The sequence below is a fragment of the Salmo trutta genome, chromosome 9 (genome assembly GCF_901001165.1).
Source record: "Salmo trutta chromosome 9, fSalTru1.1, whole genome shotgun sequence".
Classification (NCBI taxonomy): domain Eukaryota; kingdom Metazoa; phylum Chordata; class Actinopteri; order Salmoniformes; family Salmonidae; genus Salmo; species Salmo trutta.
The window spans coordinates 13,733,455-13,756,080 of record NC_042965.1 but is presented as its reverse complement, the minus strand read 5'-3'; the positions used below and the strand labels follow the sequence as shown (position 1 = coordinate 13,756,080).

General features: G+C 44.1%; 2 protein-coding genes across 3 annotated transcripts in view; one reads left to right on the top strand and one right to left on the bottom strand.

Moving 5' to 3' along the window:
- The window catches only part of LOC115199941 (serine/threonine-protein phosphatase 6 catalytic subunit), a 44,608-nt gene that overhangs the window by 2,909 nt on the left and 19,073 nt on the right, over positions 1-22,626 (top strand). The gene's annotated exons all lie outside the window — the stretch shown is intronic.
- Positions 1,128-22,626, bottom strand: part of LOC115199938 (multiple epidermal growth factor-like domains protein 9) — a 34,293-nt gene continuing 12,794 nt past the window's right edge. Inside the window, exons 1-6 of one of the 2 annotated variants that reach the window (XM_029762501.1) lie at positions 19,918-19,990; positions 18,130-18,328; positions 11,418-11,557; positions 9,858-10,007; positions 3,368-3,637; positions 1,128-3,262 (exon numbers count right to left, since the gene is read on the bottom strand). In XM_029762501.1, coding sequence (XP_029618361.1) covers positions 2,751-3,262; positions 3,368-3,637; positions 9,858-10,007; positions 11,418-11,557; positions 18,130-18,328; positions 19,918-19,975 — 1,329 coding nt within the window. In that variant the 5' untranslated portion in view covers positions 19,976-19,990 and the 3' untranslated portion in view covers positions 1,128-2,750. Of the gene's footprint in view, positions 3,263-3,367; positions 3,638-9,857; positions 10,008-11,417; positions 11,558-18,129; positions 18,329-19,917; positions 19,991-22,626 lie in introns of those variants that run through there. The other variant, XM_029762500.1, reaches the window with a different exon arrangement.

The window sequence follows — 22,626 nt, the reverse complement described above, 5'->3', positions numbered from 1 at the left end:
ACAAACCATTTCTGTATGGACCTCACTTTGTGCACGGGGGCATTGTCATGCTGAAAAAGGAAAAGGGCCTTCCCCAAACTGTTGCCACAAAGTTGGAAGCACAGAATTGTCTAGAACGTCATTGTATGTGCTGTAACATTAAGATATCCCTTCACTGGAACTAAGGGACCTAGCCCGAACCATGAAAAACTGCCCCAGGCCATTATTATTCTTCTTGCGTCTGCCAAACCCAGATTTGTCCGTCAGACTACCAGATGGTGAAGTGTGATTCATCACTCCAGAGAACGCATTTCCACTGCTCCGGAGTCCAATGATGGTGAGCTTTACACCGCTCCAGCCGACGCTTGGCGTTGCCGTGGAAACCCATTTCATGAAGCTTCCGACGAACAGTTCTTGCGTTGACGTTGCTTATACACCTGTCAGCAATGGGTGTGGCTGAAATAGCTGAATCCACTCATTTGAATGGGTGTCTGCATACTTTTGTATATATATATATATATAGTGTATCAAATGTATAGTTTTAACCATGTTGAGGCTACACAGTGTTTGTTTACATTTACGTTGTTTACAAACATTGGAGTAAAACAAGCTTATATTTTGGGTTCTGATGATGTACAACAGCTCAACTAAGGTGATGAGAGATTTATAATCTTCTTCAAGCATCAATGGAGATATATATATATATATATATCTCACATTCATTTATAAGTCCAAAAATGGATGTAGCAATTATGGATTCTAGCTTTAATAAGAAAGAAAACATTCAGAGCAGTCTTCTCTGTTGAACTTAGGCTCGTGAGTGGCGCAGCGGTCTAAGGCACTGCATCTCAGCGCTTGAGGTGTCACTACAAACACCCTGGTTCAAATCCAGGCTGTATCACAACCGGCTGTGATTGGGAGTCCCATAGGGCGGTGCACGATTGGCCCGGGTTTGGCCGGGGTAGGCTGTCATTGTAAATAAGAATTAGTTATTAACTGACTTGTCTAGTTAAATAAAGGTAAAATAAAAATAATACAAAAATACACTTCAATAGCACTGAGATGACTCAAACACAGCCGCTGTGAAACAATAACAAAATAAAACTCCAGGTAGGGTAAACATGCAAATATAAAGGAGATAAACACAGTTACAGACTAACCAAGAAACCCAATTTTATTTAGCATTGTATGTGACATTTTTTGTTTGTGGTATTTACACAATTTATCATGAATAATTTAATTGAAATCAGTAGTTAGGGATGATGACATGTATCCTGCAAGACAATACAGAGGGTAGGTCTATTTATAATTCATTTCCTGTGTGGACTGTGCCCAGACCATATTGGAACCTTTAAGTGTAACCGTAGCGACTGTTCTGAGTGTACACTGCACTCCACCTGTACAATAATAATGATCCTATTCACAGTCAACTGTACAATGTCTTACTCTTATTTACAGTGATCACACTGGGGAAAGAGGCAGTACCTGAGGAGTCCGTTCCCTTAATAACTTAACCCATTAATTCATTTTTACAGAAACAAATTCTAGATATCATTGTAGATAGATATCATTAAACAACATAAAAGCACGAGCAGGATTAATTGTGTTGCTGCCAGCAACACATTACCAAGATCGGTCTATTTTGTACTGATATAAGACTATAAGAAATTAAGGCTAGAATCATTTTGTCCTAGATTTGGATTACTTAATAATGAAACCAGCTTAAATGTACTAGAGCTACGTTTTGAGCAAGAATGTGTTCAACACCTTCCGTAGAGGTAGGCCTTTCTCAAACCAGCTGATTAGCACTCCATCAGTAAAAACAAGCACTGGGACCTACTGCCCTGCACAGTACTGAGTAGAGAGAGGATACAAGGTATGTTTGTTTCATCATCTAAAAACACTCCTTGTTAATACTCAAGGTAAGGACCTGGCAATTGTTCATATAGGATACAACCGAAAACAAAAGACAAGGTCATTTAAGCCAGCAGCCCTCACGTTTCCCAATATCTAACAAAAAAGACATACATAGGAACAAATGTTGCACTTTTCAATTTGCATTCAATATAGCACACAGTTTTAAACACCATGAAAAACATCTTACATGTGGAACATTTATCCCAAGGAAAAAAACTTGAAACAATAAATACAATTCATTAAAATAACAATCATTGTCTGGACCAGATCTCCGTTCAAGTTGTAACTTAAACTGTTAGTCCGTTTTAAAAGGTTCTGAAATGCTCGGTCTCCTGATGAGTGGACGGATGGCCACTGAGCTTCATAAGAAACAGTGTCCATACAACAGAGTCCTATACTCTTGCATGGGCAAACACCCCATTACCACAACCATCCACATCTTTAACAGTGCCCCCTGCAGGCACAACTGAAGTAAAACAGTCTACTCTTTGGACCCTTCATTGACTTTTTATTTTACGTGAATCACTTCAATCTGAAATGGAGCCCAAAATCTTGTAATCTTTTGCCAGGACAAAAGCAACAGAAACACACCATCCCTTTTTCCTTTGTCTGTCAGTCTGTTGGTGCCAATGGCCTTATGCAGAATCTCCTTCTGTTCCACAGAGGGAGAGAGGAGCTGGGTAGAGGGAGTCGAGTTACACATGGAGCTTTGGGTTTGGTGTCCAGCAGCTTTGAAAGTCTTTATCCATTTCATGTCTCTGTCCTGTGAGGCTGGCAGCCAGGCCGGAAGCCTCTGTGTGTGTGTGTGTGTCCAGTCTGTTAGCAGTGTGCAGTCTGTCTGTCTGCCCTGTGGGCTAGGCCTTGTAGCAGTTGCCCTGGGTGGTAAGAGCCAGCTGGCCGTTGGGCGCCACCTCGTTGGCCTCGTCCTCCAGCAAGCCCGATACGTCAGCGTTGGGAATGCTGTCATGGTAACTGCTGCAGCTGATGTTGTCCTCCTTCAGCTCGATGGTCCAGAAGGGAGCATTGAGCTTGCGATTCTGGTACTCTCGGTAGGTGTACACCCCTCCCACGAAGCCCAGCAGCACCACCACCACCAGGATGATGACGGCCAGGACGATGACGTTGAACTGGGTCCAGGAGACCTCTGTGAGGGCGGCTGTAGTGTTGTCTGAGGGGCTGCCCAGGCTGGTGAGCAGCGCCTGGGTGGTGGCTACGCTCAGTAGGGTGCTGAAGTTAGTGGTGGAGGGGGGAGCACCGGTGGGCACCGTGGAGGACAGGCCCTTGCTGCTGAGGGTTGGAGCAGGGGTGGGGGTTTTAGAGGCCTCGGTCGTCGTCACGGGATCTGACGTAGGAATTATCCGTGCTGCTAAAAAACAAATGATTTACAATGTGAATGGGCATGCGTTCAGCTACTCATGGCACATGCAATATACTAATACTCCACTGCACCAAATGATTGGATGACCCTTACCTGGGCGGGTGCAGTTGTGGGCGCGGGCGTCCCCTGTGAAGCCGGCGGCACAGAGCTGGCATTGAGGCCCTGTGGTGTTGTTGGTGCAGCTCAGGCAGTGGCCAGTGTCAGGTTGGCAGAGCTGGGCCAGGCGCGTCGGGTCTGCGTTACCACTGCAGTCACAGGGGACACACCCACTGTTGGCACTGTAGAATCCAGCCTTGCACTGGCCACACTGCTGACCGCTGTATTCAGACAGGCACTGGTCACACACTGGGAACCCATCAGAGTCTAGGGAAACAAAAAAAACACACAAATACAGTTGAAGTGGGAAGTTTACATACACCTTAGCCAAATACATTTAAACTCAGTTTTTCACAATTCCTGACATTTAATCCTAGTTACAATTCCCTGTCTTAGGTCAGTTAGGATCACCACTTTATTTTAACATTTACATCATTTAGCAGACGCTCTTATCCAGAGCGACTTACAAATTGGTGCATTCACCTTATGATATCCAGTGGAACAACCACTTTACAATAGTACATCTATATCTTTTTCTGGGGGGGGGTGTAGAAGGATTACTATATCCTATCCCAGATCTTCCTTAAAGAGGTGGGGTTTCAGGTGTCTACGGAAGGTGGTGATTGACTCCGCTGTCCTGGCGTCGTGAGGGAGCTTGTTCCACCATTGGGGTGCCAGAGCAGCGAACAGTTTTGACTGGGCTGAGCGGGAACTGTGCTTCCGCAGCGGTAGGGGGGCCAGCAGGCCAGAGGTGGATGAACGCAGTGCCCTTGTTTGGGTGTAGGGCCTGATCAGAGCCTGAAGGTACGGAGGTGCCGTTCCCCTCACAGCTCCGTAGGCAAGCACCATGGTCTTATAGCAGATGCGAATGTGAAATTAAGAATGTGAAATGTCAGAATAATAATAGAGAATGATTTATTTCAGCTTTTATTTCTTTCATCACATTCCCAGTGGGTCAGAAGTTTACATACACTCAATTAGTATTTGGTAGCATTGCCTTTAAATTGTTTAATTTGGGTCAAACGTTTTGGGTAGCCTTCCACAAGCTTCCCACAATAAGTTGCGTGAATTCTGGCCCATTCTTCCTGACAGAGCTGGTGTAACTGAGTCAGGTTTGTAGGCCACCTTGCTCGCACACGCTTTTTCAGTTCTGCCTACACATTTTCTGTAGGATTGAAGTCAGGGCTTTGTGATGGCCACTCCAATACCTTGACTTTGTTGTCCTTAAGCCATTTTGCCACAACTTTGGAAGTATGCTTGGGGTATTTGTCCATTTGGAAGACACATTTGCGACCAAGCTTTAACTTCCTGACTGATGTCTTGAGATGTTGCTTCAATATATCCACATCATTTTCCTCCCTCATGATGCCATCTATTTTGTATAGTGCACCAGTCCCTCCTGCAGCAAAGCACCCCCACAACATGATGCTGCCTCCCCGTGCTTCACGGTTGGGATGGTGTTTTTCGGCTTGCAAGCCTCCCCCTTTTTCCTCCAAACATAATGATGATCGTTATGGCCAAACAGTTCTATTTTTGTTTCATCAGACCAGAAGACATTTCTCCAAAAAGTACAATCTTTGTCCCATGTGCAATTGCAAACCGTAGTCTTGCTTTTTTATGGCGGTTTTGGAGCAGTGGCTTCTTCCTTGCTGAGCGCCTTTCAGGTTATGTCGATATAGGACTCGTTTTACTGTGGATATAGATACTTTTGTAGCTGTTTCCTCCAGCATCTTCACAAGGTCCTTTTCTGTTGTTCTGGGATTGATTTACACTTTTCGCACCAAAGTACATTCACCACTAGGAGACAGAACGCGTCTCCTTCCTGAGCGGTATGACGGCTGCGTGGTCCCATGGTGTTTATTCTTGCGTACTATTATTTGTACAGATGAACGTGGTATCTTCAGGCGTTTGGAAATTGCTCCCAAGGATGAACCAGACTTGTGGAGGTCTACAATTTTTGTATTGGCTGATTTCTTTTGATTTCAAGCAAAGAGGCACTGAGTTTGAAGGTAGGCCTTGAAATACATCCACAGGTACACCTCCAATTGACTCAAATTATGTCAATTAGCCTATCAGAAGCTTCTAAAGCCATGACATCATTTTCTGGAATTTTCCAAGCTGTTTAAAGGCACGGTCAACTTAGTGTATGTAAACTTCTGACCCACAATTGTTGGAAAAATTACTTGTGTCATGTACAAAGTAGACGTCCTAACCGACTTGCCAAAACTATAGTTTGTTAACAAGAAATTTGTTGAGTGGTTGAAAAACAAGTTTTAATGACTCCAACCTAATATGCTGACCAGACCGGACACGTCGCGTGCGCGAGCTTTGCAAAATCAATTTTGAAATCCATGTTATTCAATTATTGCACCCACACTGCTCACGTGCATCAATGAGCGTCTGCGATGCCAAGGGCTAAAATAGAAGTCATTCCTATTTCTGATGCAGATCGCGCTGCAAGTCCTGCCTCTCCCATCTCCTCATTGGTTTATAGAAGCAGGTACCCACATGCCATCTCCTCATTGGTTTATAGAAGCAGGTACCCACATGCCATCTCCTCATTGGTTATACCCACGTGGGTGATTGAAAGACGAACTGTTTTGCCGGTCGTCGTGGTAATACTATGAACGTTTAGATGCCAATCACCATATAAGTTCAAAGATGAAAAAGCCTGGAGGGAGGAGAGATGACTAGAAACGATTCAGTTGACCGTTTTGTGTGTGGATTAATTGTCAGAGTAGAGGACCTTGTGCATTTCAGGTAAAATAACAACTCAATGTTTATATCCCAGGACAAATTAGCTAGCAACAGCAAGCTAGCTAAATAGGAAAATTTAGCTAGCATGTCCAAGCTAGCTAGCTAAATTGCCATACATGTTTAATGCTTTTCGACCTGTCCCCATATTAATGTAATTGGTTCAGAGTTTGTTTTGATATTTTAACCTGCGTGTCGTGATCGCGTTTGGTGTGGAGGGACAAAATACATTTATGCACGATGGCGCACGCGCGCGGCCGGTTTGGGTTCCGTGTAAGTAAACTTCCGACTTCAACTGTACATGTCAATCATAAGAGACTTGGCTGATGTACCACCACTAGGTGGCACCAGAATGCCAAACACAGATTGGTTTGTAATACTGCACAACGCAAAACGTAAGCCCTATGGCAGTGTCTCTAGTCTATTTTAGGCTACTTAAGGGCTATATAAGAGTACCCAAGCTAATAATACAATTGTTTTTGTTGCTCAGATACATTTTAAAGCTACCCCAAAAGTTTCAGAGAAAAGATTAAACGATAATAATAATAATAATAAGCCATTTAGCAGAAACGTGTACCCAAAGCGACTTAAGAGTTTTTATGTGGGTGGCTCCAGTGGGAATTGAACCCACAACACTTCTCGTAGCAAGCACCATGCTCTGAGCCACACACGACCACCGATGTAATCAGAGAAAGATATGGCTAAAGCGTGGAACAAACACTGTTCCACAAACACACGTCTTTACAGCCCGGAATCAAATTCACTTTAATCGTTTCTAAAGACTGATCCCTTGTGTTAGAGCATCATCATCACTTCTCATTATCATGAGATGTTGGTCTCCTCCAGGGTCAGCTTTCTCCTCCAGCCTCTGGTCCTAAGTAATATGATGCTGCTAGACAGTGCCCTTCCTTCTCTCCTAATGGCTTCACTAACTGTTATATATCCCCCTCTGCTGTAAGCACATCCATTAAGTACCAGGAGGTCTGACACCAAATATTATTGAGCACAGTAATCAGGCTTTCTACATGTCATTAGTGTAAGTGTGGATCCCCTCCTAAGCAAGGTAAATGAGAAAATAGCCACATACTTATTGGTACCCTAAATGTGTGCTGGCTTAAGTCTGCTCAAGATCATCCATATCTAACTCTTTCCCGACTTATGGACCAATATGGGTCCACAACAGACACACTTTCCAAAGCGACAATTCAAATCCTAGATGAGAGCTAGACCAATAAAGTCGAGGAGTGATAACACCTCTTATCTATAGGCAGTGTCTGATCGGTCGGGTTTAACCCTGGGTCGTTGTCAGTGGAAACACTGTTGTCAGAGGGAAACGTGTTATATCACCAGGAGAGGCAAAGGACCTTCACACATTCCACTGACTCAACAACCTGACCTGGATATTTATCCAGTACCATCCTCCCTCGCTACTGCTACAGCCAGCTCAGCCACGGACAGGCCTGCACTTCCTTTTCATGCGCACACACAAATAAGTCAATGTTTTATTAGCCTTCGGATGAATGAGTCAAGCCGTTATGTACCTTTGAGAAAAGAGAGGCTACACACAGATCATTTAATCTCTCTCTCGTGGTACTGCATTGTGGATTAGTCACGGTTGCCAGGGCAACCTCTGAGGCTTTTGTTGATTCCTCACACACAACATTATCACCCTACTGCTGCCTGGTTAATTTTTAATTTAACTAGGCAAGTCAGTTAAGAACAATTTCTTATTTACAATTGACGGCCTAGGAACGGTGGGTTAACTGCCTTGTTCAGGGGCGGAACGACCGATTTTTACCTTGTCAGCTCGGGGATTCGATCTAGCAACCTTTCGGTTATTGGCCCAACGCGCTAACCACTAGGCTACCTGCCGCCCCTAATTCAAGGAGCCGTTTTGTGGTGCCACCCACCCCCTCTGTTCTGACTAGCTTGCTGTGAAGTTGCCCAGCTGTGCCCAGGATGTTCAGTGTGATCTATGTTCAGCTCAACCTCGGCCTGGTGCGTGTCCTCCTTCCACTCCCTGTCTCCACATGGCTGTTGCCAGGCTGCTGGGACCCAATGGGAGGCCGTCAGCAGTCACATGGCTGCGGCTGATTGGTCAGATCAGAGGTTGGGAGGACGGTGAGAGGAGTGAGAGGTGAGAGACAGTGACAGACAGACAGGGACTCTACGTATGTCTGTGTCTCCAAGGCTCAGGCCTCATCTGCTGAGGTATCAGTTTAGTACGGGTACAAACCGATACTGGCTTGCTTGGTTAAAACATGCTTAATATCGAACGTGTCTACCTGAGACATTTGGGATTTTGCTGATGTGAGGAGACCCATCCCCTGTCAAGAAGCCTAACTGTTAGGCCCTAACAGACCAACACCAGCAGGGACAAGAAAGATAGGTGGGATTAAACATCAGCAACCAGAGGGTCCAGATATTGATGCTTTGGCAAACCATCACAAGCAAATTGCAATTATCTGTGAAAGACAAGCAGTATGCTTGCGAATGGGGTTATAGTAATGGGGACAAAGCCTTCATCCCTGGCAGTGACTGTCGATGGTGTTTCGCTGTTGGAGAGTTAAGAATAGTGGGGGTAACGCTGTACCGGTTGAACATTAACCTGTCACAATAATTAAAACAAAGATGCCATGATAAATAGTGGAACAGCCTAAAAGTTATCGTTACCGCATGTCACCCGCATTAAAAATGAACGAATGGACTTCAAAATGTGTGGAATCCTCTCCAAAATGCGCTATGGTTCGACATTTTGTGAAGGCAGAGATGAGTGACCGAGACGCATCAATTCAGTGGACGCATGGAGTCAGGTTACAAGTGTAGGCCTAATGAATGGAAATCAGCAAGTGTTTTGTTACAGATGTCTTTTTCCATTCCCCAAATGGCGTGTGCACAGTGCACTGAAGCCTACGGATGCGGGGATTATTTTAGAGCGGACGAACGTGCGCAGGAAGCCAGGCTTACAGGAGCATTTTGAGGTGATTGACAAGCAGATGAAAACATCATGACTGGTTATGTTAATATACCCTGATGAAGACAGCTTGTCTGTGGAAACATTGGTTATTACATTGCATCTGAGCTCCTAGAGTGTGCGGCTCTCCGTTCATTTTTAAAGTGTTCTACTCCGCTAGCCAGCACCTGGCCTAAATTGGTGTGCGTTTCTTTCCCCTCTTGGTTATGTTAATACCACATTAAAAGGTAATACATTTTGAAAGTTGAACGACAAATCTTTATTATTTGGCCCACAGAGATGGTATTAGATTAATAGGAACACCTGCTCTTTCCATGACATTTTACTGATCAGGTGAATCCAGGTGAAAGCTATGATCCCTGTTAAATCCACTTCAATTAGTGTAGATGAAGGGAAGGAGACAGGTTAAAGTAGGATTTTTAAGCCGGGAGACAATTGAGACATGGATTGTGTGTGTGCCATTCAGAGGGTGAATGGGCCTGACAAAAGATTGAAGTGCCTTTGAACGGGGTATGGTAGTATGTGCCAGGCGCTCCGGTTTGAGTGTGTAAAAAACTGCAACGCTGCTGGGTTTTTCACGCTCAACAGTTTCCCATTTTGTATCAAGAAAGGACATCCAGCCAACATGGGCCAGCATGTACCCTTTGGAATGCTTTTGACACCTTGTAGAGTCCATACCCCGACGAATTGACTGGAAAAGGGTACTAATATGGTGACCTAAGAAGGGCACGACTGAGGCAGGGGATAGTGGCTACTCACCAATGTGACAGGTGCCAGTGGAGGTGGTGTTGGAACAGGGGCAGGGGACACAGGCATCGGTGGTGGCAGCACCAGAGCTGCAGTAGAACCTAGGCTTGCATTCCTCACTGTTGGGTCCTTGAGTGTTGGCCTGGCAGTTCAGACAGATGCCTGTGGAAAAGGAGGGAAGTTATGGTTCAAAGTTAACGTCCATTTCCTATGCTAACATGTTTTGAAAACGGGTCTGGAAGGGACTATGACATATGGTATTTATTGACCACACCTGAACACTGGTGGTTTTGTTTGTATAGTATAGAAACCATTAATCCAGCAAATACTACTATCCTGCTGATTTGAGCCCCAGACTGTTTAGTTGCCTGTTACATAGTAATGGAGTTGAGAGGTTTTTGTGGAATAGGAACCAATACTTCTATATGGGATATGAAATGATTCTGTATAGTGGGGCATTGCAGATGTTCTCTAAATGAGGGAATACAGTAAACACTATTGTTGTTTTCTGTCCTTCTCGATAGAGGACACCTCACAATAGAGGACACCTCACGATAGAGGACACCTCACGATAGAGGACACCTCACTATCACGCTTATCTAAAAAACAATGACCCTATAGAAGTAGGAACAAATCAGCTTGATTTTCCAGTATTCAAATTGAAATGGAACACTGTCATGTTTATCTGGAAGAGACAGTCTAATGTGTTTTGCATACCCTCATGTTTCTTATGTAACGCTCCCTGGCTGGCAGAGGGTCATTGTTGATGACATCAGACCTGAGCTAAGGAAGTACATCCACAGCATTTACCAATCTTCTGCATCACAATGGCAGACAGATGGGTTCTACAATCCCATCCACCTTGACCCTCTCCAAGCCTCTCAATAAGTGTCCACTCACACAACAATACACAGGATGGGACACGGACGGACGGACGGACGGACGGACACACACACACACACACCACACACACACACACACACACACACACACACACACACACACACAGGATTAGTGTGTAACAGGTAATCAAATGGCTACCCGGACTATTTGCATTGTGTGCCCCCCCCAACCCCTCTTTTACACTGCTGCTACTCTCTGTTTATCATATATGCATAGTCACTTTAACTATACATTCATGTACATACTACCTCAATTGGGCCGACCAACCAGTGCTCCCGCACGTTGGCTAACTGGGCTATCTGCATTATGTCCCACCACCCACCACCCTCCAACCCCTCTTTTACACTACTGCTACTCTCTGTTCATCATATATGCATAGTCACTTTAACCATATCTACATGTACATACTACCGCAATCAGCCTGACTAACCGGTGTCTGTATGTAGCCTCGCTACTGTTTTTCACTATCTTTTTACTGTTGTTTTTATTTCTTTACTTACCTATTGTTCACCTAATACCTTTTTTGCACTATTGGTTAGAGCCTGTAAGTAAGCATTTCACTGTAAGGTCTACACCTGTTGTATTCGGCGCACGTGACAAATAACCTTTTTGATTTGAAAGGGTGATTGTTGTGGTTTGTAGATAGGTGTGGTGTAGTGGATTACTCACCCGATTGCGGGTGGCAGTAGTTAGTAAGGCTGTTGCACTGACAGGGTTGGCACCCAGTGCTGCTGAAACGGAAGAAGCCTGGGTGGCACTCGTCACACTTGGGCCCGTACACTCCCGTCTTACACACACACATTCCTGAGCTGAAAGAACAGGAGAGCACAGTCAGCATACAGCATACGGTCACATCACATACTTTGATCCTTCTCTATTTGATTGTCCAGCCTTTAGGTTGTGTAACAGCCTAACTGTACTGCTGTAATGGTGGGTTTGAGAGCTCTCTACAGTCTGACAGTGAAACTGCACTATTTGGTTAGGATTGCATTAGCCATGACATTCTGTGTCCAGATTATTCTAATGGTTTCACACATGACATCCTGAGTGGTTTCTCCCATCAATACATCTGCTATCCATAACACGCCCTGGCCGTTTTGATTAAATTAAGAGATTGTTGTCGTTGAAATGTGTAACTTGTAGTTTTGCTTTAAAAAATGAAAACCAGATCCTTCCCTCCGTGGTGAACAGAGCACAGCTACTCCAGATGGGTTCAATGGCATGGGTTAGCCCAGCCCCCCATCCTCCACAGTTCAAAGCTGTCTACTTAATTCCACTAACATGGTTGGCATGTTCTGGGGGCAGGGCAGCATGGTAGAGTTTGGACCAGACTGGAGCACTCTAGGAACATCTGGTCCAAGGCTGGAGACTGAGAGCCTGCCTGGATCCCACAGCCTACAGGCCAGGCATGATAATACTCAGCCTCACAGGGCCTCTTTCTGCCAGGTTTTCCCCTCATATACTCTATTAGAGAGTGACTTTGAGGAGTGAATGGGTCAGGGTACCTGTGGGACCCTCTTCAAGCATTCAGCACCTCTCAAGTGCTCTCAGCAAGACACAAAAGGACAAACCCCCTCCTGCGTAGCCCTCTCTCTTGCTGGGTAGAAAGAGCAGCTATGCCAGAAAGATCTGTCTCGAGCAATAACTCATTTACACCCAGTTGTCTCTGGTCATCGTGGACTGACATGCAGCTCATAACTAACCCTGAATGGTACCGTGAGGTTCTGTAGGGTTGGCCTATAATCAACAAAAAAACAGGCAAGTCATTCATTACAGAGAATTCCCTTTGGTTTTGATTTAAAGTACAATCATTACAGAGAATTCACTGTAGTTTTGATTACAGTACAACGCCTTTTGGAAGGAGATGAAAGTAATCAATGATTACAAAATGAAAGAGAAGAATAAATACAGTTTGTCATCTGTTTATTGTCTATGTAAATCTCTGAGGTAATAAAATGGCGGGCTAAAACTAAACAGTGAGTTAGTGTGCTGCTGCTGCTGCTGATGATGTGTATGATTGCAGACAGCTGGATCTAGAGGGTGCTTTCTATTTGATTATCCAGTCTTGCTGGAGCCCACTTAAATCCAATTCAACTTGAGCTCTTTAGCACACCGTCGAGCTTTGACCATCACTTATTTCATTCGCTAATGCGTTCTGTCCTAATGCCAACATAGTCCACTGCATTTCACCTGCACATTCCACATACTGCTGTGTGGCCAGCCTGCAAAACATTCAAGCTGACGCTTATATTGAATTATACAGCACATGAGACACTGTGGAGGGGGGGGGGGGGGGGTCTACACTATAGGCTACACACGTGCTCTCTCTTTGATTCCAAATCGTCCTGTGTGCTGATCCCCGAGTCTCAAAGGAAAAACACGACGCGATGAGTCACGCCTGATCACTCCCTTTCACCCAAAAGATCAACCGAATAGATCTGTGGACTACAACAAGCAAATAACAACCCAAGAAGTGACAGGGCATGAGTGCGTGGGCCTTATTCAAATGAAGCAGTATTCAAACACTGCTATTGATGCAAATGTTATGTTGATGGTAATGCTCAGTGGACTGTGTGTAACCTGATGGGAAGAACAAGGCTTTAAGCAGCTCGGAAGAAACACAGACAGAGACACACATTCAAAAAAAACATGAACCCCCCCCAAAAAAATGACAAAAATACACCATCATATGACTCCATGGGATTGGAGGCGGAGAGGAGAAAGCTACGGTAGCAGTAGACTTGGAGAGGGAGCCATAGGAATGTGACACAGTAGAGAAGTAAGAGCTCTATTCTGTTCCTATAGTTGCAAAAGTCCTGTCACTTTGTCAGGTTTTTCAGAAATCACATTTGAAAGACTCCCGGAATCAGGAGGGAATAAGCAGGAAATCTGGAATTCTCCAACCATGATTTCTGGAAACCCTGTGGATTTTGGGAAAGTTGCCAGAATGGTAGCTTATTTGGTAAAAAAACAGACAAGAAATTTGGAGGCAGGTTCCCAGTGTCACTGATTCAGTCTCTCTGATGTAAGAAGCTTTTCTTTTCTGGCCAAAGGGGGCAGATGGTGAGAAAACCTCATAGTTGAATGTGTTTTCGGCGAGACGTAAACAGTGTTGTACGACAGCACTGATCTCATCCTTGGTGGCCCAATTCCCCGACTGGTATCACCACCCAAAACCAACCTGTGATGACACCCTAGAAGCCCCCATCTGTGATGGTATCTACTGAGCCACAATGAAATGTTCAAACTACCACCCACTAGGGGGAGGGGGTTGTTTTGGTGTGTTTTCATTGGGCTTCAGGCTGCGTCGCCCAGCCACTCTGTTCCGTGTTACAGACGCATATTAACTAGGTCAGTATTACATGGCAACCAGGCTTAGCTTAACCCTGTTCTGCTGCTGCCATGGCGATGCCGGCCATACGTTGCTTGCACATGACTGGGGAATCACAATAGACTGAGCACATATCTGTGCTGCAGCGCTGACCGCATCCTCTTTAACCACAGGGAAACAGCAGAAGTCAGAAATGCAGTCTATGGTCTCATACACACAATGCAGTGGGAGAATGGTCGCCAGTCAAGAAAGACACACACTGTTCTACACTAAGCATGCTTTAGAGTCAGGGCACACTGTCAGATCTTCAGAGAGAGAATGTTTAACAACATTAAGGTTGTTGTGATCCATTCCAGAGCACCACTGGCTCAGGATCATACATTGGGCCAGTTATGTAACTCAGCTCAGAGTAAAGCCTGGCACAATGTGCTGGCAGTCATGGCCACTGCACTCCAGCCATTACAGCAACAAAGCCTCCCCATTGAGTCCTTGCCTCTAAAACAGCATGGGATTCTGCCACCTGCTAATGTGAGTGTTGGGTTGGTCACCTGCAGTGGCCTGTCACTAGGCCTCTTACTACACAGCACTATCCTCTTCGTTCTTCCTCCAAGTCAGAGAAGGCACCCAGCTGTGCCGGTGTAGCATATACCAGGAGTGTCCTGTGACGTTTGGATTCCGATGCACCAACCTACTTCCTGCACTCTGGAGCCAACTGCATGCACCACTAGATCAAGAGGCTAACATGTCGCTTTGGAGAAAACAGTAACAGTTCATTTCAGGTGTGAGATAAGGACATCAATGCACTACAGCTCCCCCCACAGTGCTCTGCTAAACTGGTTCATGATGACATGACCCCATCAAAGGGAAGGGAGGATATTGAGAGGGATCTCCCCGGGTTCCCATTGATTGCCCTAGTAATTCTAACATGTCCAATCAAACTCACATGAAAAGGGAGAGGTGTGCGCCGGAATCCTTGAAAAGAGAGTTCTTTTTGAACTAAATATCCCCAAATAAAGAAATTAAAGCACCCAAAACACATTTACACCAATGCGTGTTTTCATATTCATACAAAATGGCTCGCAATCTCCCAATTCCTTCCTGACAAGAAATATGCAAACATAAAAAAGTATTATTGAAATTTGTTTCAGCTACTGTATTAGAGAGTGAGACTAAAGAAATAGGCAGAAACATCTGCCCCAAATCAATATTTCATTACAGACTGTGTTTCCGTTCCATAGAGGACGAGGGTGAAAGATAAATGTGCAACTTTAAAAACAGTGCCCCTAAGGATTGGCCCAAATAAACTATTGATATAACATTTATGGCGAAAGGAAGTAATTTGAGCTAGAACATGATTGTTTTTGGTAGTATATTGACATAACTGTGGCGCTAAATCAGGGTAGTGGTTTACAGAGCAGTACCACGTCATATCAGAATACAATCATTCATTTAGTTGCTAAGATACAGTAACATGAAGCCTCCTATGTCATGCTACTGTCTCTTAGCAACAGCTTGTTTTTCCCACAGGCTTGAGATTTGTCCCATTTCTATCAGACTGTGCCTGTACAGCGGTATCTGTTCGTCAAGCCCCCCCCCAGCCTACGCAGAGAGACAGAAAGTGCAGTCGGCACTGTTTCTAATGCTCCACTCCTTATTATTTAGTATTGAGGCCCTGGATGAATCAGACTACAGGAGGGTGTCAGGAGTACGAACTGGTGCAAAACCCCATCCTGTTAGGAGGCTTCATGTTACTGATAAGACATAGCTTCTTACAGATGAGTGAATGAAAAAGTAGCAACTTCCTACCAACGTGGTCTAGTAGGCTGGGAGCCAAGCATATTCTCATTGCGATGTAGAGCTGCTACCAAAAGGAGCACATCCTTCCTATGCAAGATAAAAGCGACGACAACTGAAACCGAACATCTCATATTGGGCTTCAACCACAACAAATACCTCATCAACTTTCAATGGATTTACCATGTTTGTCTGAAGAGAACTGTGGCTATACTTTAAGATATATATAATAATATATATAATAATATATATATATATATATATATATATATAAAAGTTGACTTTCTGTCTCTCTGTGTAGGCTGGGGGGCTTGACGAACAGATACCGCTGTACAGGCACAGTCTGATAGAAATGGGACAAATAAAAATATATATTTTAACTAGGCAAGTCAGTTAAGAACAAATTCTTATTTTCAATGACGGCCTAGGAACAGTGGATTAACTGCCTTGTTCAGGGGCAGAACGACAGATTTTGACCTTGTCAGCTCGGGGATTTGATCTCGCAACCTTTCAGTTACTAGTCCAACGCTCTAACCACTAAGCTACCTGCCACCTTCATTAAGGCACTATACAGATCAGATATATGCTCATGCTTAACCTAGATCCGGTCAGTTCATGTCCTTGAGGAAATGTGAAGAACAAAGAGCTCAAGTTGAAATCCCAGGCATGCAGCTCTGATCCAGACGTCTGCAAGCCAATGACATCCTGGTCCTCTCCCAGGTTCCAGGCTGGAACAGATCAGTATTATGCTGTGATCTGGAACCAGTAGGTGATTAGTTTAATCCAAGCTCTCTGTTCCTGGCCATGCAATTAAATAGACCTAAGCGAAAACACAGACACACTTACAGAGTTCCAATAGCAAATGTGATAGAATGCCAAATGGCAAAGTAAACGATGAATATGACAGTAATACAAAAGGCTGGAGTGTCCATCAGTAAATGAGAGACATCCTCTAAAGCAGGGCTGCCCAACCCTCTTCCTGGAGATCTACCATCCTGTGGGTTTTCAGTCCAACCCTAATTTAACACACCTGATTCTACTAATTAGCTGCTGAACAGGACCTTAACTAGCTGAAACAGATACGCTAAATTAGGGTTGGACTGAAAACCTACAGGACAGTAGATCTCCAGGAAGAGGGTTGGGCAGCCCTGCTCTAAAGCATGAGGGAAGCTGGGGGGGGGGGGGGGGGGGGGGTCTGGGTCTGGGAGCCAGCTAATCTGTATAAATCACAGTGCTTACCCGCTGGGTGAGAGCTGGCCTCGCTTGGGTTAGACCACTGCTACGCTAGCTGGGTTAGCACTGGGTAGGCTCAGACTGTCTGAGCAGGATCATATTATGTGGGCTAGTGTTACTGCGTGAGGGCAGGGCTACGCCATACGCTCCTGCCCTCAGAATAACCCCCTGGCCTAGCTGCCCCTCCACCTGCTCCTCAATGGATCTATACTCTACTCATTCAGTTTTTGTGGTAAATGAGGGAATGAGGTTTTCTCCCTGAATTTGAATCCTACAGTTTGAGCCCCATGTATATTCCTACATGAATGTACAAAATGTTTGTCATAAACTTAATTTGGCACAATAAAACAAACTGTTATCTACCTGCTTGCTGTATGTTGACAGTTGATTCACTGCCACTGGGCATTAGAAACATCACAAGGATGTTCACTCAGCATTCTGACCAGACACATTCCTTTCAACGGTTCAGAAACCAAAACACGACAGCTATTTTTAGCGTGTTCCTAAGCCAAACAAGCTGCCTCTCTCCAAATCACACTCTTTCTGACACTGTACGGCTGTATCTGGGGCAATGCGTTGTTTAGCTCAGGATATGAGAACCAACCGAGGTCTGGCGAACAAACTGTCTCTCGCTACAAAGGCCAGGGGGATGGTGGCCTGGTCGGCCAGGCTGCTGAACAAGATCAGGAAGAGAATGACTCCACAAGATGGCTCCAGTATATCATAAACACTAGAGATGTGAAGCTGCTCTAACTCTACAACATCTTGTGTGACAAGTTCATGTATATTTCAGAGCAGTATCTTTTATGCACAACAGTGTCTGCTAAAATCAGTCATTCAAACAGTTTTTACACATTGCGATTTCTAAAAACGACATCTCCCTGAGCTTTCGCCAAAAGATGCAGTAGATATGGACAAAAACAAATCTGAATTGATTCTGGTTTGGTAGGTAGTACGCTCTGCTGAATGTATGGTGTTTAATTCCCAGTGCCATTAGTGCACAGAGGAAGCCAGTGCTCTTACCTGTCGCATAGGTGGTTGACAGCGCCGTAGGAGTCACAGCCGCAGGGTATGCAGCCGGTGGTGCCATTGGTGAAGTGTCCTTCCTCACAGTCCTCACACAGCAGCCCAGCGTACCCTGACATGCAGACACATTGGCCTGTCTTCTTGTCACAGTCATCCACGTCCAGAACACCCTCGCTGCTGCAGTTACACAGAGACTCTGCAGGGACAGAGAGGAAGAGAGAGGGGGAGATTGTTATGGTACGGCACCACTAGGATATTCTGTACACACACGTATACTATGAGAAGTGTCAGATTTGGATGACCGTGTAGACACTGCTGTGTGGGCATGTATTATTTATTTGAGCTCAGGTATGATGAGCATGGAGTCTGAGTGTTCCTTCCACCTCTCTCCAGTCTGTTTCCAAGAGAGAGGTGGTGGGGGGGGGCGCAGAAAATGAGGAGGTAGGATAGAGACCGACTGTTGACGCATGAGACTATTGCGTTTCTCCCCGGGAGACAAATGTGAAATAGTAAAAACTGCCTCATGACATGCATAGGAAATAGCAGGCTGCTATTGGTGTGCTGTTGAGCACATGTGGGCTGTTCTTACAGGAGAGGAGACCGGTTGCTGCTACTCACACAGCCTAATTTACAAGAATGATGTGGGAGGCAGGGCGGCTGCACTCTTTCATACCGTAAACCATTATACAATACTGTACATTGAAAGCTGAGAACAAAAAATAAAAGGTTTGAGGAATAATGTTAATTGCTGAATATGTGTCATATTATGCACATGACTAGAGCAAACGAAAAGCCATAGTGTGTTGACAAGGTTGCTTGTCCTTACAAGTCCACGTAGGAGGTTGAAATTGAAACAAATGGAGTGTTGAAGTAAAACAGTGTGTCCTATGAGCCAATATGGTATTGCGCTGTGTTTTGCTATTAGCACAGTACTGTATGTTTCAGTGCAGTGAGATAGGAAGGGTTTGACCTTAACATAGTAACTTTTGTCCAACATTACTGCTCTAAACATTCAGAACACATCGTTGTGCGTTTGTTGTGCTGTCTTCTCAGACATCGGCATGGCCATCAGAGGGGATTTAATGTCATTTTCTGCAACAGTAGCGTCCTCAGATCAGCGCTCTCCATCTCTGGCCATTGTTCCAGCTTTATGTAACAGTGAAAGGGCATGGTTATGCAAGCCTGGAGAGCACTGTCAGCTTTCTATTTGTTCAATGAAGCCATCTTCCCTGCACACCCCCTCAGACTGTGAGATCCTGGGCCGCGTAGCTGCCAATCTTGCTCGATTGGGCGTACGAACGCACAAGGTTTCACTCTGTTGTATTAGATTTGACCCAAACCTGTCGTTTTTAAGTTAGGCCAATAAGTGTCTTTGCCATATTGTCTTGCAGTATTAAGGCTACTACAAGCTTCACTCCACTGATCTACGTGTGTGCAAATGGTTGGAGTGGGACTTTGGGAAGGCAAGGAAGAGTTGCCTTCCATTGCTAAGTAGTTGCACAGATCGAACAATGAGCCAGATGTTTCACCAGCTGTATAAACTTGAAGCATCCAGTTGGCACTTTTAGAGGGGCGGCAGGTAGCCTAGTGGTTAGAGCGTTGGACTAGTAACCGAAAGGTTGCAAGATTGAATCCCCAAGCTGACAAGGTAAAAATCTGTCGTTCTGCCCCTGAACAAGGCAGTTAACCCACTGTTCCTAGGCCGTCATTGAGAATAAGAATTTGTTCTTAACTGACTTGCCTAGTTAAATAAAGGTAAAATAAAAAATACAAATTTCCACTTACCAACAAATATGGTGATGAGAGGAAGCCCTGTGAGAGAAGGATGGATTGTGGCATACATTTCTTTCGCAGTTGAAACATTAGAACTCAATACAAATTAATTAAAAATGAAAAGATGACTTGTCTTGAGTCAATAAGTATGAATGCCCTTTGCAAGCCTAAATAAGTCCAGAACTAAAAATGTGCTTAACAAGTTACATAATAAGTTGCATGGACTCACTCTGTGTGCAATAGTGTTTCAAAATGATTTTTGAATGACTACCTCATCTCTGTACAAAACAGATACAATTATTTGTAAGGTCCCTCAGTTGAGCAGTGAATTTCAAACACAGATTCAACCACAAAGACCAGGGAGGTTTTCCAATACCTTGCAAAGAAGGGCACCTATTGGTAGATGTGTTTAAAAAAAACATTGAATATCCCTCGGAGCATGATTACATTATTAATTACACTTTGGATGGAGTATTGTTGTATTTGTATTTATTATGGATCCCCATTAGCTGCTGCCAAATCAGCAGCTACTCTTCCTGGGGTCCAGCAAAATTAAGGCAGTTTATACAAACATACAAAACATTACAATACATTCACAGATTTCACAACACACTGTGTGCCCTCAGGCCCCTACTCCACCACTACCACATATCTACAGTACTAAATCCATGTGTATGTATAGTGCATATGATATCGTGTGTGTATGCATGTGTCTGTGCCAATGTTTGTGTTGCTTCACTGTCCCCGCTGTTCCATAAGGTGTTTTTATATCTGTTTTTTAAATCTGATTTCACTGCTTGTGTCAGTTACTTGATGTGTAATAGAGTTCCATGTAGTCATGGCTCTATGTAGTACTTTGTGCCTCCCATAGTCTGTTCTGGACTTGGGGACTGTGAAGAGACCTCTGGTGGCATGTCTTGTGGGGTATGCATGGGTGTCCGAGCTGTGTGCCAGTAGTTTAAACAGACAGCTCGGAGCATTCAACATGTTAATACCTCTCATAAATAAAAGTAGTGAGGAAGTCAATTTCTCCTCCACTTTGAGCCAGAAGAGATTGACAGGCATATTATTAATATTAGCTCTCTGTGTGCATCCAAGGGCCAGCTGTGCTGCCCTGTTCTGAGCCAATTGCAATTTTCCTAAGTCCTTTTTTGTGGCACCTGACCACATGACTGAACAGTAGTCAAGGTGCGACAAAACTAGGGCCTGTAGGACCTGCCAGTTTACAATCTAGGGTTACTCCAAGCAGTTTAGTCATCTCAACTTGCTCGCTCAATTTCCACATGATTTATTACAAGATTTATTTGAGGTTTAGTGAGTGTTTTGTTCCAAATACAATACTTTTAGTTTTATAAATATTTAGGGCTAACTTATTACTTGCCACCCACTCTGAAACTAACTGCAGCTCTTTGTTGAGTGTTGCAGTCATTTCAGTTGCTGTAGTAGCTGACGTGTATAGTGTTGAGTCATCCTCATACATAGACACTCTGGCTTTACTCAAAGTCAGTGGCATGTCGTTAGTAAAAATTTAAAAAAGCAATGGCCCTAAAATGCTACCTGATTCTAACTAGATTATATTTGAGAGGCTTCCATTAACTTAAGGTATAGGGGGCAGTATTTTTATTTTCGGATGAAAAGCGTGCCCAGAGTAAACTGCCTAATACTCGGGCCCAGAGTCAAATATTTGCATATTATTAGTAGATTTAGATAGAAACTTCAGAGTGTTTTCTAAAACTGTTTGAATGATGTCTGTGAGTATAACAGAACTCATATGGCAGGCAAAAACCTGAGAGAAATCCAACCAGAAAGTGGGAAATCTGAGAATTGTAGTTCTTCTTTTGAATCCCTATCGAAACTACAGTGTCTGTGGGGTCACGTTGCACTTCCTAAGGCTTCCATTGGCTGTCAACAGCCTTTAGAAACGTGTTTCATCCTTCTCCTGTTACTGGGCAGAAAATAGGAGCTCAGTCAAAGAGTGGACTACCTGGGACCAGTGAGTTGTTTACTGCGCGGGCACATTTGGCGCGCCGCTCCTTCTTTTTCCTCTGTAATGAATACGCTATTGTCCGGTTGGAATATTATCGACATTTTATGTTAAGAAGACCCTAAGGATTGATTGTAAACAACGTTTGACATGTTTCTACGAACGGTAATGGAACTATTTGACTTTTCGTGTCTGGATTTACACTCGCGCATTATCCCTTTGCATAGTGATCTGAACGCATGAACAAAACGGAGGTATTTGGACATAAAAATTGAGTATTTCAAACAAAAATAACATTTCTTGTGGAAGTAGGAGTCCTGGGAGTGGATTCTGATGAAGATCAGCAAAGGTAAGAGAATATTTATAATACTAATTCTGAGTTTAGTTGACCCCAGAACTTGGCAGGTATCTGTATAGCTTGCTTTGATGGTTGAGCTATGTACTCAGAATAGTGAAAAATTTGCTTTCTCCGTAAAGCTATTTTAAAATCTGACACAGCGGTTGCATTAAGGAGAAGTATATCTATAATTCTTTCAATAACTGTTGTAAATTTTAATCAACATTTATGATGAGTATTTTTGTAAATTGATGTGCTCATTCACCAGGAGTTTTGGTGGGAATACATTTTCTGAACAACACGCGCCAATGTAAAAGGGGGTTTTTGGATATAAATATGAACTTTATCAAGCAAAACATACATGTATTGTGTAACATGAAGTCCTATGAGTGCCATCTGA